Genomic DNA, 17,540 nt, shown 5'->3' with positions numbered 1-17,540 from the left:
CCTTAACATGCAAACCCTAATCCTAACTCAATTCCTATCCTACTCTACCCTTAATCCTACTCCTAATCATACTGCCTAACACTAAGGGGGGAATGCGGTCCTTTTGAATGGATAATGATTTGGAAATTCAAAATGTGAATTTTCTTTGAAGTTTGCAAAAAAGTGGACTTAATTTTGTCCAGAATGAAAGTACATAGTGTTATATGAATGTGTGAAAAGGAAAAAAGGAAAAGCATAATTTAAAACTTACAAAAAAACCGACTTATTACTGTTTTTCGTTTGCAATTTAGAAAAAAATAAACTCAAGAAAAGGTTATTTGAAGTTTACATTATAAGCATATAAATAATAAAAGAATAAAACAAATAGTGTTTTTACTCTTAACATACCCTTAACATGCAAACCCTAATCCGGTAAGTATACCTGGAAGTATAATTCATTGTTGGCCTTTTTCTTGGTTGCAAAGGAGCAAGAAAAACAAATATTTAAATTGCTTTTCTGATTTTTTTTGTACACCGTGTTATAAAAATGAAGAAACTATCACCGTCGGCCCTGTTCGTTTTGCTTGAAAAAAAAAACGACAAATTAACTAACTAGAACAATCGTGTCCTTTGCAAGGACACGAGGTAAGTTAGGCGGATGACTTTGATGACCTGTTCACGCAGCACTTTTTTACTAATTGCCATTTTATTAAACCTTGATCGTAGAAAGCTGGCATTTTGACCTCTTTATGACCCCTTAATTACCTCAAAAAACATGTTTAGAATGTCATAAGGATCATTGCATTCAAATTTCAGTTCAATTGGAGCATTTTGAAAATCTGACCCCGTGACCTCTAATGACCCCAAATTGACCTATAAACCCATACCTTTAGTAAAGGGTGCACGTAAAGTCCTGCTGCCAGTGGGTATGACCAAAGAGCTTTTACATGTATAAACATAGAATAGCAATAGATTTCGTAATGCATTGTTACTTTGAGCCGATTTGATTTACCGACACGCTATTCATCGAGAGGTACCTTTTGTTCGGAACAAAGGGCATCCGCCATTAAATCGGTAACTGATCTGACAGCTATAATAGGCACCAACCACAAAAATAAGTTTACTGGACATCTGTCAGCATTGAGCATTTTGAGATATGGCGGGTCGAAGTTCATGCAGAGGTCAAAATTCAAACTGCTCAAATGCTGTTGAAAGGTTCTCCAAATTATTCCTCTTGTCATGGCGATCCAGAAAAATATACTTTTACCTATCTGTGACATTCCCTTCTGGAGTTAAGCAGAAAGGTAAAGGTCACCGTTTGACCTCCACAGGGCTCCATTCATTTGTCGGCCAAATGTTTTAATTTCAAATTTTAATGTATACCTTTATACAGAGTTCGGTGGGGGATTTTTTTTTTACTCATCAGTGGGCGATTTTTTTCATCTCACTATTGACCGAAGTTTTTATTTTAACCAGTCCCTGCAAACTAATGGTGCGCCCCCGATGATATCCCGGGATGATATCATACCACTCACCTTCTATGCAATGCACCCCGACATCTTCGTAGTGATAGCACTGTGTTGACTTGGTGGAATCTCCTGCTGATGAACTAAGTATTGAATCATCCCCATCATAGTTACAATCGTCCACTGTATTGCCAGAAGCAGGACAATTCGTTATATTTGCAATCAGTCCTGTACCATCTGACCATGGACCATCATATACAGGTGTAGCATGGTCGGTAGAATGGCCAAGTTGTCGACAGATCACTTCAGCCTCATCGAGTCCAAATCCGTCGTCGCATACCGTCGCCCATTCATTCTGAACATAAAACTCCAGTCTACCAACACGATCGTTATCTCCATCTTCAAGTCGCACATCACCCGGCTCTGGGGATTGACCCGAGGCTCCTGTTGAAGCAGAAACATAAAGCAAATAAATAGGCCTATATTGAAAGCAAATGAATACACAACATGAATTCAACACAACATTGAAATCACATTAATGTTAACTGTATTTAGTCATGCAAGTTAAGGGGTGGGGTATGAACGTTTGGACAGTTTTTATTGTGGGACATTGGAGCACATCAGACATATCGAATTGCATTCTGAAATAAATAAATAATTTTGACTTTTTGGAATTCGCATTGTAAAACACATTTTATGGCAAATGATTAAAAATTGATATTTTTGATATTTAACAGTACACGAAGTAAACTTTATAAATCTAATGACATATTCTTAAAGTGTATTTAGGTGGGATGAAAAGCCGACGATCAATTGAAAATGTGGACCTTTCGTATTGAAGATATGGATTTTTTTTCCCAAAACACCAAAAAAACTAGGTGTTTTGGGGAAAAAATCCATACCTTTAATATGAAAGGTCAAAATTTTCAATTGATCGTCTGCTTTTCCTCCCAGCTACATACACTTTAAGAATATGTCATTAGATTTATAAAATTTACTTCGAGGACTGTTATATATCAAAATGTGAAAAATATCAAATTTTATAATTTGTCATAACATTTGTATTATATCGTGAATTTCAAAAATGAAAATTATTTGATATCAGAAAGACATTCTTCGTATTCAGAATGCAATTCGATATGTCTGATGTGCTCTCATGTCCCACAAAAATACTGTCGAAACATTCAAAACGCTCATTTCAGATCCCTTAAATTAATTTATTTAATATGGGAACCCAGAACACACAAAATCCAAAACATTGTAACATAAATATTATTGAATGTTGACAATATATTTAGCTAAAATGTTCACCATAATTTATCCATAATTTTTTGTCAAATGGGTCTAAAAGAAGAGGTCCAGAGTGTGTTTTTGTCGATTTCGTCCTGACAAGTTGCCTCATTATCAGGCCTTTGGCGGCTGAAGCATTGACATTTATGGAGGACAAACATATATATTTTGTGCCGGTGTCATGGTATTGTTTTTCAATTCCAGACTATGTTAGCCCAAAATGTAGTTCAATTCCGTACTTGATGGGCCAGCGTGCAGCAAAAAAAAAAAAAAAAAAAATGCTATTTTTCTCTAATACCCCCAAAACGGTTTTTTTTTATAGGGCAAGGACTACAACTACGAGCGATTTTTGGCAAGCCGCTTGGCAATTTTTACCCCCCTCATAATTATTGCACAGTCCCTTGTATTTAGATGGCGATATTTATGACAATATCGGCGATAGCTAGACAAAAATTATAAAATATCGGCGATATATAGGCCTATCTGATAGTTGACAAATTTGATATATCGTCTAGCTAGATCTTGAGAACGATAGTTTATCTAGATCTTGAGAACGATAAGTTAGACAAAGTTGATATATATCATCTAGTTAGATTTAGATGACGCCGTTATTTAGATAAGATAAAGGAGCAAGGACATTTTATGAAATATCGGCGATATATCTGATAGGCAAATGATACATATCGTCTAGTTAGATTTAGATGGCGATATTTAGATAAGACAAAGTAGCATGGAAATTTTATGAAATCTTGCAGTGCTAGTTACTAGTGCTACTTGTTTTTACCTTGTAAAAGGGAAGTTTTTATGCTCCCGAAACGTCGGTTGTTTTGTCTTTTTAACCCTAAACTTTGGATGTTGTTGTATTTATTAAACAGTTTTTAAGATATATCTGATAGTTAGACAAACGATGACGATATTTAGATAAGACAAAGTAGCATGTACATTTTATGAAATATCGACGATATATCTGATAGTTAGACAAACGATACATATCTCTATTTAGATTTAGATGACGATATTTAGATACTAGCATCGACATTTAATAAAATATCGGCGATATATCTGATAGTTAGACCAATGATAGAGCTAGATCTTGAGAACGATAGTTAGACAAATTTCATACATATCATTTAGCTAGATTTAGATGGCGATATTTAGATAAGACAAAGTAGCAAGGACATTTTTATCTGTTTACCGGCGATATATCCGATAGTTAGACAGATGATACATATCGTCTAGCTAGATTTTGAGAACGATAGTTAGACAAATTTGATACATATCAGTTAGTTAGATTTAGATGGCGATATTTAGATAAGATATTATAAAATACCGGCGATATCTGATAGTCAGACAAATTTAATGCATATCATATATAGCTAGATCTAGAAAATGATAGTTTATTTGATATTATATCATGTAGCTACAATCTACGAAAAAAGTCCTTGGAACGCTTGGTACACTCTGTCGAAATTCCGTGCAGAATTTCATATGATCATGGAAATGATGTATATTTTGCACGGGAACAAGCATGACATCTACAACAATGATTTACCCTTCCCTCTCCCCATCAATCAATGTTGGAACACATTGGGAAACCGCTGAAGACTTTTGTATTTCTCAACATTGCACGGGGGAGAGGGTGTGACAGTTATACGTTATTTAAACGCAAGCGTTCCAAGACTTTTTTCGATGATTGTAGATCTACAAAAGACAACCAAACGCTTGGGCTTAAATAACGGGTTCACCTCTCTCCCCTCAATGTTGAGAAATACCAAAGTCTTCATCGGTTTCAATGTGTTCCAACATTGATTGATGGGGAGAGGGGAATGGTAAATCACTGTTGTAGATGTCATGCTTGTTCCCAAAAAATATACGTTATTTCCATGATCATATGAAATTTGCACGGAATTTCGACAGAGTGTACCAAGCGTTCCAAGGACTTTTTTCGTAGATTGTAGATGGCGATATTTTAGATGAAAGGAAGCAAGGACATTTTATTAGGCCAAACAAAAAAATAAACATGTTGTACGTCCCCTCCTGCTGCCTTTTTTGAGGTTTCTTCAATTATATTTTTATTTTTTTATAATTCTTATAACTTTTCAAAATATACGTCTAGGAAGTAGAGATGCTTTATATAGCCTTGCTATAATAATAATATACAAGAAACACTTGTTTTTGGAAGGTTTTGTGATCATTAGAGGAGGTCTACCTCTCAGAACAACAAATAAAAAGAGGCCTCCTCCTTTTTCCAGGCATTATTGTGTACGCTAAAACAGCTCTAATTATGGGTATTTACACCGATTTTTGCGATAAAAATAAAAATAAAAAGCCCCTCCTCCTTTTTTTAAAATATCCGGACTTGAAACATGTTTTTTATTTTACTTGGCCTTAAATATCGGCGATATATCTGATAGTTAGACAAGTTTGATACCCTGCATAATCTATAGATCTAGAGAATGATAGATGGATTTGATATCTATCATCTATAGCTAGATTTTGAAAACGATAGACAAATTTTATATCATATTAATTTTTTAACATGTTTTGAGAATTTGCCGATTTGGTAAATTAAAAAAGAAAGAAAAGATCGAGGCTTAATTTTTATTGACACTTACTATTGAAAGGTAATTATTCTTTACCATTATTAAAATTCTACTTTCAAATTACGTCATTGAATCGTATAACAATTCTCTTACAGATGAAGCAGGGTTGGCACAAAACAAATTCTTTTGCGTGTTTAATGAACCAGACAATCCAAGGATGTCTGGCTTTCCTCGAACATTTTCGGGAAGGTGCGTTTTACTAGCATAATGCATATTTCTAGAGTTTCTTAGTGGCGAGTTCTTATCATCAAAAATGATAGAGTTATACGTTGAGGTGTGTGGGTGTTTACATCGTGTCCTGTTCTACGATGTGGCCATGCTTTTGCTGTGTTCTTGTTATTTCATTGTTTTATTTCATATCAAACATGCTCATCTATCAAGGTACAGTTTTTCAACATCAATTTCCTTGTAAAATGACCTTTTACGTGCACTGGGTACACAAACTCATACTCCAAAACATGAGGTAAAATCAATTTACAAAGAAATGCACGCAAATTTCTTGTATATATACATGTAGGGCCACCCCACCGGGCACCCCACCGGGCACCCCACCTCCCATAAAGACCTCACTGGTAGGACACTCACTCTTGATCTTTAACAAAAAAACCCACAAATACAAGAGCATGATCATCCCAGGAGAATGATCTCATAAAACATGAAACCAATTTCAGTATAGCTTGTACATATTGTTACTATGATAACATAATGTAAGTGGACCCTCAAAATATTTGAGACGGGTAATAAACATCTCCAAAAAAGTAACTACCTCCCCCCCTTAAATATTGACTATTATTCAAAAACGGGCGATTGTATCACAAATCTGTCAAATGCGTTGGAAGTAGAATTTTGACACCTCATTTAAAACAAATGACTAAATATTGACGTCACAGCGTACATTTAAATCGATGTAACCCAAGATTTGAAAGTTGCAGTAAATTGTATTGATTTGTATTCAGTATACAGTCTGCCGCCTGGACAACCAATTCTTTAGAAATGCTTAGTCGCGCTAAAAGTCGATCGATACATGTAAAAATCAGCACAATTCAGAGATACACCTTTTTGCTATGAAATTAATTTTCTCGGTCAAATATAAAGCAATATTTTTTTTTTTCTTCAGTAATGTCAGTTAAAAACTTGGTGCTTGGATATACATTTTTTTAAATCCTGGTGTTAAAATTAAGCATCAAATTGTGTCTTTTAGTGTGATATTTTGGATTTTTATAGGCCTTGAATTCGCCTGCGAGCTTTTTACGGAATTCATGTTTTAGTGTCTCAAACTAACATAGTTTGCTAAAGAAAGATATTTCCCACCTCTGTAAAGCACATCGTGTGGGTCTATATGTTATAGTTTTGTCAGAATTTCCGTTTTTGTTTTACCCTTTTTCCATTCAGTCTCCGAAAATGTCAAACTAAGTAAAAGTAGGCAATGGTGAGTACTTTTATCTCGAGAGCAACCAGCTGAAATAGTCGATATTTCCTTTGTTGTTATCCAGGTCAATTTTTCATTGAAAGCCAATTGCCCGACCAGCGATTAAATCCCCAATTGGGTGTTCTGGTTAAACATGATCAGTAGGAGCGCTATAGGTCTGGGAATTTCTTTGCTATATTGAAGTTCTGGCAACACTATAGCCATGCCGGTATTCCTATTAAACCCAGGGATATCGATCCACAATGCTAGTACTAGCCTTTAGATTTCACGTGTTGATTTAGAAATTTTTTCAGCCGACAGTGAAAGATGGTGAAATCAAAACGGAAATTCTGACAAAACTATGATATATAGCTCACGGTGATGTGCTTTAGAAAGTTGGGGAAAATCCTTCATTAGCGAACTATATTACTTTGAAAAGCTAAAAGGTTGATCCAAGAAAAAGCTCGCGGGCCGAGCTGAAGCCTATAAAAATCGAATATCTTACACTAAATGACTGAATTTCAGGCCTAAGTTTAACACCAGGATTTAAAAAAAAATCAGTATCAAGCATTATAGTTTTTGCAGCCATTTACTGAAAAAATGAAAATTATTGCTTTTCATTTGGCTGAGAAAAAAATTTTTACACTGAAAAGGTGTAACTCAAAATTTTGCTCATTTCAACACCAATTTCGATCGTTTGTATTGCCTCATTAAATGACTGAGTGAGCCTTGCAGAACAAAAGAATCCGTTGTGCAGGTAGCTGACTGTATAATGGAAGAAGAATGTAAGTGCAACTTTCAAATCTGGACCTTACTACATTAAATTGACTGGTGTTTTGTTGTTTTCTGGGCTATCGTATCAAATGAGGTGTCAACATACGCAGAAATAAATTCGGGTACATGGCGTTAGTCCGACACTCCGCTAGTCCGACAACACAAATTCCCTGTACTTAGAGGTGCGTCAGTCCAAAAATGAAAAGTACGGGCGCTAGTCCGAATAAGGCATGCGCTAGTCCGAAAATGAAAACCACTGCACGAGTCCGACACGCCGCTAGTCCGAAATTTAATTATCAAAACCACGCCGCTAGTCCGATAAAAATTCGGACTAGCGGCGTGGTTTACAGAATTTTAAAAAATACGCCGCTAGTCCGAATCTGAAAAGCACTTTTTCAGTCCGACACACCGCTAGTCCGAATCTGGAAAATACTCCTTCAGTCCGACACTGCGCTAGTCCGAATCTGAAAAACACGGCTCTAGTCCGAAACTGAAAACCATAGCGCTAGTCCGATACTGCAAAGCAAAGCGCTAGTCCGAAATTTAAAACCACAGCGCTAGTCCGAATCTAAAAAACACGTCTCTAATCCGAAACTGAAAACCATAGCGCTAGTCCGAAACTGAAAAGCAATGCGCTAGTCCGAAATTGAAAACTACTGCGCTAGTCCGAATATGTGAACCAATTGGCTAGTCCGAATCAGAGAAACACTGCGCTAGTCCATATTAGGAAGGGCAAATCTTTTAACAGTCCGAATCAGAGAAACACTGCGTTAGTCCGAATCTGAGAAACACTGCGCTGGTCCGAATTTCGGACTTGCGCAGTGTTTTTCATATTCGGACTAGCGCAGTGCTTTTCAGATTCGGACTAGCGCAGTGAATTTCAAATCCGGACTAGCGCAATGGTTTACAGTTTCGGACTAGCGCAGTGATTTTCAGATTCGGACTACCGCAGTGCTATTCAGATTCGGACTAGCGCAATGGTTTTTAGTTTCGGACTAGCGGTATGTAGTCGGACTAACGCAGTGTCGGACTGAAGGAGTGTTTTTCCGATTCGGGCTAGCGCAGTTATTTTTTCAGTTTTGGTCTAGCGCAGTGTTTTTCATATTCGGACTAGCGGAGTGTCGAACTGAAAAGGTGTTTTTCAGATTCGGACTAGCGGTGTGTCGGACTATCGCACTGCATTTCACATTCGGACTAGCTGCGTGTCGGACTGGCAGAGTGTATTTTAAATTCGGACTAGCGGAGTGTCGTACTGAAAAAGTGTTTTTCAGATTCGGACTAGCGGCGTGTCGGACTAGCGGCGTGTCGGACTAGCGGCGTGTAGGACTAGCGGCGTGTGGGACTGAGCGGTGCACCCCATAAATTCTGCTTCCAACGCATTTTACAGATTTGTAATACAATAGTCCCTTTTTGAATAAGGGTCATTATTAAAGGGGGTTAGTTACTTTTTTAGATGTTTATACATCAACTATAGGTCAAAATCGATATTTGGCTATAAAACAATCGTAGAAACATGTGATATTTGGATAAATATAAAAGGGAATCACTAATCTGCTATGAATATCAAGTTTAAACTCAATATTATATAGAATATTTTTCGTAAGACCAACAAATAACAGTGGATTCAACCAACAACCCTATCTACACTTGAAGTTTCAAGTTTTGGACGAGCAGGGCGGGCCACCTCCAAAACTTAAGTGCCCTGTGCTATTTCCCCTGGTTTCATCTCCTTCTCCTTCTACTGGTCCCTTCTATTTTCAATTGTATGCAGCATTGAATAGCATATTAAACAATTCTTTTGGAATATAAAACTGAGGAAGCGGGGTCGGCGCAAAACCAATTCTTGTGTGATTGCCTTTTTTTTGTTAAGGGACCGTTCACAAACACTTGATAGGGGGGCCTGATGCAAACATATTTCGAACATTTTTCGGGGCCCCTTGTCGGACCTCAAAAATGTCCCCTCCCCCCCTTTTTTTGCATGAAAATTATGGGTCAACACCATAGAAAAGCATAAAAACTCAATTTTCAGCCCCTCCCCCTTAGGAGGGTCAAAAAATTTAAGGACCCCTCTTTTTGCATCAGCCCCCCCCCCCCCCTAGTGTTTGTGAACGGTCCCTAAACCAGACATTCCAAGGAATCAGGATGTCTGAAAACCCAAGGATGTCTGAATTTCCTCAAATATTTTCTTTTGTCTCATTATTCAACTTTTAAAGCTTCAAACAATACAACAAAAATGAATTTTTCTTTTCACCAATTTTTATTCAAAAATAAATCATCATGTCTAGCCTCGGGACAGTGTTTGGCTTGCACACAGTGTTACCAATAATAATTTGTTTTTGTCTCGTTTTAAATAACGCTCTGTAGACTGTAAATGTAGAACTTCAGCGCTTTTCAAGCTCTTTGGGCTCCCAAGTCTAAACTAGAGCTACTGTGGCTCACGAGCCACGAATTTCAGGCGATGACTTCTGATTGACCTCATTTGACCTTTGACCTCAGGTAAACGTGAGTTGACTACTCATGCTATCTCAAATCAAGGATAATTTGCATCACATTTAAGCCCAATCGGGCCTATTTTAACATTTGACCTCATTTGACCTTTCCTGTCCTGTAACCTTGGATGACCTTTACGGTTTTATACTCCCCAAGTGTCAGGGATCATTTCCGCAAGTTGTTACAGCCTGATCGGAGCAATATTTATTTTGACCTGACCTTTGACCTCAGATGACCTTTATGGTTTCATACTCCCCAAGTGTCGGTAATCATTTTCCCTAAGTTACAGCCCAATCGGAGCAACTTTAAATTTGACCTGACCTTTGACCTTGCATGACCTTTTTAGTTTTATACTCATGAAGTGTCAGAAATTGGTTTCCCTGAGTTACAGGCCAATCGGAGCAACTTTAAATTTGACCTGACCTTTGACCTCAGTTGACCTTTGTGGTTTTATACTCCTCAAGTGTCAGGGATCATTTACCCCGAGTTAAAGCCCAATCGAAGCAACTTAAAATTTGACCTGACCTTTGACCTCACACGACCTTTGCGGTTTTATACTCCCCAATTGTCAGGGATCATTTTCTCCAAGTTACAGCCCGATCGGAGCAACTTTAAATTTGACCTGACCTTTGACCTCGCATGACCTTTGTGGTTTCATACTCCCCAATTTTCAGGGATCATTTTCCCGAAGTTACAGCCCTATCAGAGCAACTTTAAATTTGACCTGACCTTTGACCTCGCATGACCTTTGTGGTTTCATACTCCCCAATTGTCAGGGATCATTTTCCCGAAGTTACAGCACTATCGGAGCAACTTTAAATTTGACCTGACCTTTGACCTCACATGACCTTTGCAGTTACATACTCCCCAAGTGTCAGGGATCATTTCCCCAGAGTTACTGCCCCATCGGAGCAGCTGTAACATTTGACCTTGGATGACCATAGCTGATGTTTCATGATCCCTTATGATTATTATATATACGTTTTAGCCCAATCGGACAAATTTCAAAATTTGCCCCCCCCACAAACCCTGAGTACTGGTATTCACCGTTATTGCTATATAGCATTTACCATATAGCCTTAGTGTGTATGTATTGATTTTCATAAATGCATCATGGGAAGGAATATAATTTGACCACCATCCCCACCGCACAAGCAACTATATAGCATTTATCACATACCTTTAGTGTGTATTTTCATAAATGCATCATGGGATAGCATCATTTCCAAACCTTTAGTGTGTGTTTTCATAAATGCATCATGGGATAGCATAATTTCCAAACCTAACAACTCTTACCTCTTATTATCAAAATAGCAGCACAATATTTACTGTTAATTTTCCTGGAAACTTAAAACCACACCAGTAGACATGCCCAAGCATGCAACGAAACTATATGCTTATCTCTTGTTATCAGATAGCTGTTTCCCAGCACAAGGTTGCTGCCTCTAATGATAGCTGCTTCATTACATTTCACGCAAATATTTTCACAAAATGACCCTATTAAGCCTTACATGAACTTTGACCCCAATCTGTGGTACAACTTATTTGAAGCTTGGGCCGGCGGTTCTTGCTGACCATGTTTGGTGGTCATAGCATGCCATTTAAAGGAGCAGTAGCATTTTTAAGATTTTCACAAAATGACCCCTAATAACCCTTACATGACCTTTGACCCCTATCTGTGTAGAAGTTATATTAAGCTTGGGTCAGTGCTTCTTGTGGCCAAGTTTGGTCAACATTGGTCCAAGCGTCTGGCACTAATAGCAATTTTTAGTTCTACTAAAGAAGAAAGAAAGAAGATTTAGGAGCTTCACAGTATATCAGGCGGATAAATCCGCCTGACATAACTAATTTCTGATAAGAGACTGCTTGTGAAAAATACTTTTTATTTTGAGAATTTAGAAATTGATGTGGGTAGGTACGAAGGTGTACCTTGGATTTAGTTGAAGATGCAAGAAAAGAGATAAATATTTGAGTTAGTTGTAATATTTCTTGTATTTATGGCAGTGGCGTAGATTTCTTTTTGACAGTGGGGGATGTGGTTGGAAAAAAATTCTTAAAAAATTTTGCCATTTTGAAGCTAAACTGTTGAAATATGGTGCAAAATTGAATAAATTATTACACTAATCAATATGCCTTTTGTTTGGAGCAAATCGGGCATACGGTTTCCATAATACATCAATTTATATGTTCTTTGTATCCTATTGTTTTTGTCAATAATCAATATAGTTAATGAGCTAAACAGACTGCAATGGCTTATTAATATGTAATTTTTGCCAATATTTGCTAAAAATCAATGCATAAATGTTCAGGGTACTTTTATTTTGCAAACTTTTGACCTGAAACTTGGTCAAAGTGTTTCTAATCATTATGTTCTAATGTATTATATAGTGAAGCCGCCCTCTAATTTGCATATTTGCATAATTAATGAGCTAATTTTCATAAATTATTAATTATGCAAATATGCAAATGAGGGAGCGGCTTCACTATATAATACTTTAGAACACATTAGGAACACTTTGACCAAGTTTCAAACAAAAGTATGCAAAATAAAAGTACCTGAACATTTATGCAAGGATTTTAGCAAAATATTGGTAAAAATGATATGTTAATGAGCTTCTCCAGTCATTTTAGCTCATTAACTATATTGATTATTGATAAAAACAATAAGTTAAAAAGAAAATATAAATTGATATATTTTGAAAACCGTATGTCCGATCTGCTTCAAACAAAAGGCATATTAATAAGTGTGCTTTGCTCTACTCAATTAATCTGTTTAAAACATGTTTAGAGCACTCTTTCATAATGCCTCCAATACCACCTTAATTTGGTCAAAAACCCATATACAGGCGTCAACATTGGGGGGGGGGGTGTGATTGTATGGACCACCCCCTGACAAAATAGTGCGCATGTTGAGTACTATTTAACTCATTTTGTTGCTCTGTTTCCTTTTTGCTCAACATTGAGCAACATTGAGCAATTTGTATTATTTTTATGTATTTAGGCATGACTAATTTGAGTGTGTACTAGTCGTTGAACATGTTTGATTGGTGTGGTATTTAGTGTTGTGTGGCCTGAGTGCCTTTTTCGGAGATGTTAAGTTTAACTTTCGTAAATATGCTCTCATCTGTAATTCCGTTTGTAATACACGTAGGCCCTAGGGAATAAGTTTCAGGTTTAGGCACTTGAAGAATAAGTCCATTTTCCTTACATAGGCTATATATAATATTATTAGATTTAGTTATGCATGCAAAACATAAGTCAATGAAGTGAGACGATTATAAACATCTCAAAAAATAGTAATTAACCCCCTTTAAATAATGGCCATTATTCAAAAACGGGCTATTGTATTATAAATCTGTAAAATGCTTTGGAAGCAGAATTTATTTCTGCACAATTTGACGCCTCATTTGTAGCAATTGTCTAAATATTGACGGCGCATTGTACAATTAGGTCCATGTAACCATGGTAACCCAGGATTTGAAAGTTGCAGTAAATTCTATTGATTTGTATTCAGTATAATGGAGGGAACTTGCTAGAGAAACACTAGCTACGAATTTGCTCACGGATGCCCTCGCAAGCTTTGCCGTTAGTGAATATTTCGAACAAAGGGAAACCTGTGTAGTAATGATATCCGAGTGTGTACTGTGTTTGTATTGAATTGTTGTAAGTACAACTTTCAAATCTGGACCTCTGTAGGCTTACATTAAAATCGACCGGTGTTTAATTGTTTTCTGGGCTATCGTATTACATGAGGTGTCAAAATGCGCAGAAATAAAATCTGCTTCCAACGCATTTTACAGATTTGTAATACAATCGCCCGTTTTTGAATAATGGCTGTAGGAGCAAACTTGGATCACTCCCCTGAGCTGATTATGCCGGAACCGGGAATGTAGTTACCGTCCTTACTGCTTTCAACGCATGAATAAACAACTTGAAATTTAGATGCATCAGATGACAAAGGATACGATTAGTATCTTAAGAAGCTTTATTATCTGCTCTTGATTTCTTCTTAGCTGGTTACATCAGACACACAATATAATTATGAATATTCTATGGTAAAAACTAGTTTAGGGCCAACGGTCCCAGCACTCAAACACTTTCAATGGTCAAGATGGCAGCCTCCAGTGGCTACATGTGATTGATGGGCTGCAGGCTATGTTTAGCTTACTTCAAAACAAGTAATGAGGGCGCTATTACACATAAACAAACAACCATAGGGGTGCAGACACAAAACAAACTTTGATTTTGGTAAATGGCATCAACAATGGCCATCATTTAAGGAGGGGGTAATCAATTATTTTGAGATGTTTAGCTTCCAATTATCATGAACTTGTCTAACTATCAGATATATCGTTGCCATTTTGTGAAGGCATGACAGCATCTACATGTACAAAGATGATATTTTGGCGATATGTATCATGTAAATATCATAAAGACACTGTCACTGACGATTAGATATTTGAAAAATATCTTCTAAATATAATGAAGCTATACACTTGTCCAACTATCAGATATATCGCCATTATTTTTGACGTTTAAGATCAAGCATCTAGAAAGATGATATTTTGGCGATATATATCATGCAAATATCATATAAAATCTAGCAATGTTGACGATAGTTAGACGATATATATCTTCTAAATATCATGACGTTAGACTTGTCTAACTATCAGATATATCGCCATTAATTTTGAAAGGCATGACAGCATATAGACTAAAGGTGATATTTTGGCATAGAAACTGATGATATTTGGACGATGTATACTTTCAAAATATCATGAATTTAAACTTGTTTTAATGTTTATCACAAAATCTAGAAAGCTGATATTTCGGCTATAGCATGTAAAATTAGGGTGATTCACAAAAAATGAAATTGGTATTTTTCAACGGGACACCCCCTCATTTTGTTTATTTTGGTAATAAAATTATACCTGCAAAATATGAAAAAAATTCAAAAAAGTTTAGGGGGTGCTACCGGTCAATGAACTTTTGTACACAAAGTCAATGGGATTTTTTGTCAAAAATTTCAAACGCTTATTTCAGGGCCAAAAAAGTCTACCAGGCTTGCAAAACTGAAGTAAATGTTCAATGATATACCTAACTTTGTGAAAACATGGGTTTTTACCAAATTAAAGTTCATAGTTGACTGTAATAATAAAAAATGTTTTAAAAGTGACAGAGGGAGTGTAGCTCAAGAAAAGAATACCCTGGGATGTCCCCTGGAATCCCACCAGGCACCCCAAATTTATACCTTATTGAACTGAACTGTTGATAAAAAAAAAGATTAAAATTCTTCACATATTAGTTTACCCCAATGGTGATACCAGCTTTTGAAATCTTATGTAATAGTAACTATCAAAATCCATACATCTGTATCAGGGGTGGTCATTATGGCCATACCTGATGAAGATTTGTATTGTTTGAATTGAATGACCACAGGAAGGATTAGATTCACCATGGTTGAAAAGAAATGTATATAAATTGGGGTCACAACATTGGATAGTGGCCAGTTCAAAACTACACCTTGTGCAAGGTACTTGTGACAAGTACCATAATATTTTGGCTGTTCCAGCAACTGCCTTGCCCCAAATGTAACAGTTTTCACAAAATGCAATTTTCTGGAAAGCGGGTTAACATTTTACAATTTTCTTTAGCATTTATTTTAAGGACATTACTCACACTATGATCAAATATTTTTGGCACAATCAGGGAAAAATAACATGGCTTTTTTGTGTTGTAAAGAAAATGGCTCATAAATCCCATTGACTTTGTGTACAAAAGTTCATTGACCGGTAGCACCCCCTAAACTTTTTTGAATTTTTTTCATATTTTCCAGGTATGATTTTATTATCAAAATGAACAAAATGAGGGGGTGTCCCGTTGAAAAATACCAATTTCATTTTTTGTGAATCACCCTAATGTAAATATCAGATAGAAAGTACATGTAGCGATATTTAAACGATTATAGTCTTCTAAATATCATGACACTAGATTTGGTCTAGGTACGGCGTATATAGGACTGGCAAGCGAGTCTAGATTTGTAAAACTAGATCTAGAAAGATAGTTTGGCGATATACAAAGTATTCGAAACTGGCGATATTTGGGCGATATATATCTTCTAAATATCATGAAGCTAGATTTATAACTGATGATATTTCTATGATATTTCTGGTAAAACAGTAGACTCGCTTGCCAGTCCTATCTATATACGCCGTACCTATGTATATTAAGCTCTGATCATATTTTCAAATGAAACTTGATAGCTATTTGACACTGTCATGATAGTTTTAAGACGATAGTATCGACGATATTTGATATTTTGTTACGATATTTTTCAAAAAGACCAATTCTGCACCTTATGAATAAGTAAGCAATTTTACATACCTGTAAAACACAGAATTGTCACAGTGGCTGCAGCTAACACTATACGTCCATACATCTCGAATGTCAGCAGAACAATATTACATAATTATGCAGGAGGAAGTCAAGCGAAGTAAAATAACCCCGAAAATAACGCCCTAGCTCTTTCGGTGTCATGGGTTGCCAGCAAATTTCAGCACTTTATGGCGAGTCATATCATTGAAAAGTCACCCAATTTTTCTCTTAACCGTTGGTTTATATGACACAGGGTACTATCGGAAGTCGCGGGGCCAATGTTGAAAAGTCGTCCAATTTTTTTTTTTTTCGTAGCCATTTGTTTCTACGCCACAGGAAATATTCAAATATCGTGGGGGGAAACTTCAAAAGTCGCCCAATTGAGCAACCAAACTGCAGTTTTGGCAACCAAAAAGATGGGATAATGTTGAAAAGAATATCATGCTCCACTGAACATCACAGACTGAAATTCATCATAGAATAAATAGCATTAGAAATTGGGACTTTTGATGCCACACATCCATACCCTAAAAGAGTATTTTTAAAGGAGCGATTGTTATACTCCCGGGGTAGATGGGTGTCTTGAGATTGGTTATAAATATATAAAACTAGAGATATAAAGAATAGAAGGAGGTAGCTCGATACTTCTACAAAGAGCTATTAACGTGTTTATAGTGAGCCAGATTTTCCGTTATTATAGCGTATATTAGCGTATAAGTACTGCGAAATCAATTGTATTGCAGTAAATCTTTCCGTATACATCCACTATAAACACGCCCACCTATTCAAAATGAACTGCAGTTGGTCCCAATTATCCCGCTTTAGGATCTTTGCTTTATCACAATGGACAGTACAGAGGTCTAGTGATAAACAAACTCATCATACTGATTTCAGGGAGAGGACAGCTAGGCCTAGTATCATACACCTGTATCAGGCAAATTTGATTTTGGATAAATTGTGACCAAAATTCAATGGCAAATAAGTTGTACGCTATGGCCCTCAAGGTTTTAATAAATGCACAAGGCAGGGTCTTTATTAAGTTTACACTGAGGAAATGCGGAAAAATTGATTACATTGAAATGGTCACAAAAATCACTGACATACGTATTTGAGCCATTTTAAGTTGCTTGCCAATTTCCTACAAATCTGTCAGTA

The 17,540-nt window shown here is 36.5% G+C and overlaps 1 protein-coding gene across 1 annotated transcript in view; it reads right to left on the bottom strand.

Annotated features, from left to right (window-relative positions):
• The window catches only part of LOC140157444 (uncharacterized), a 40,177-nt gene extending 23,667 nt beyond the window's left edge, over positions 1-16,510 (bottom strand). The window contains exons 1-2 of the mRNA XM_072180647.1: positions 16,395-16,510; positions 1,515-1,889 (exon numbers count right to left, since the gene is read on the bottom strand). Of these exons, the coding sequence (XP_072036748.1) occupies positions 1,515-1,889; positions 16,395-16,449 (430 nt within the window). The 5' untranslated portion in view covers positions 16,450-16,510. The remainder of the gene's footprint in view (positions 1-1,514; positions 1,890-16,394) is intronic.
• Positions 16,511-17,540: the final 1,030 nt, after the last annotated feature.

Source organism: Amphiura filiformis, chromosome 7 (assembly GCF_039555335.1).
Source record: "Amphiura filiformis chromosome 7, Afil_fr2py, whole genome shotgun sequence".
NCBI lineage: Eukaryota > Metazoa > Echinodermata > Ophiuroidea > Amphilepidida > Amphiuridae > Amphiura > Amphiura filiformis.
The sequence above is the reverse complement of the archived record's forward strand: the minus strand, read 5'-3'. Positions and strand labels throughout refer to the sequence as shown.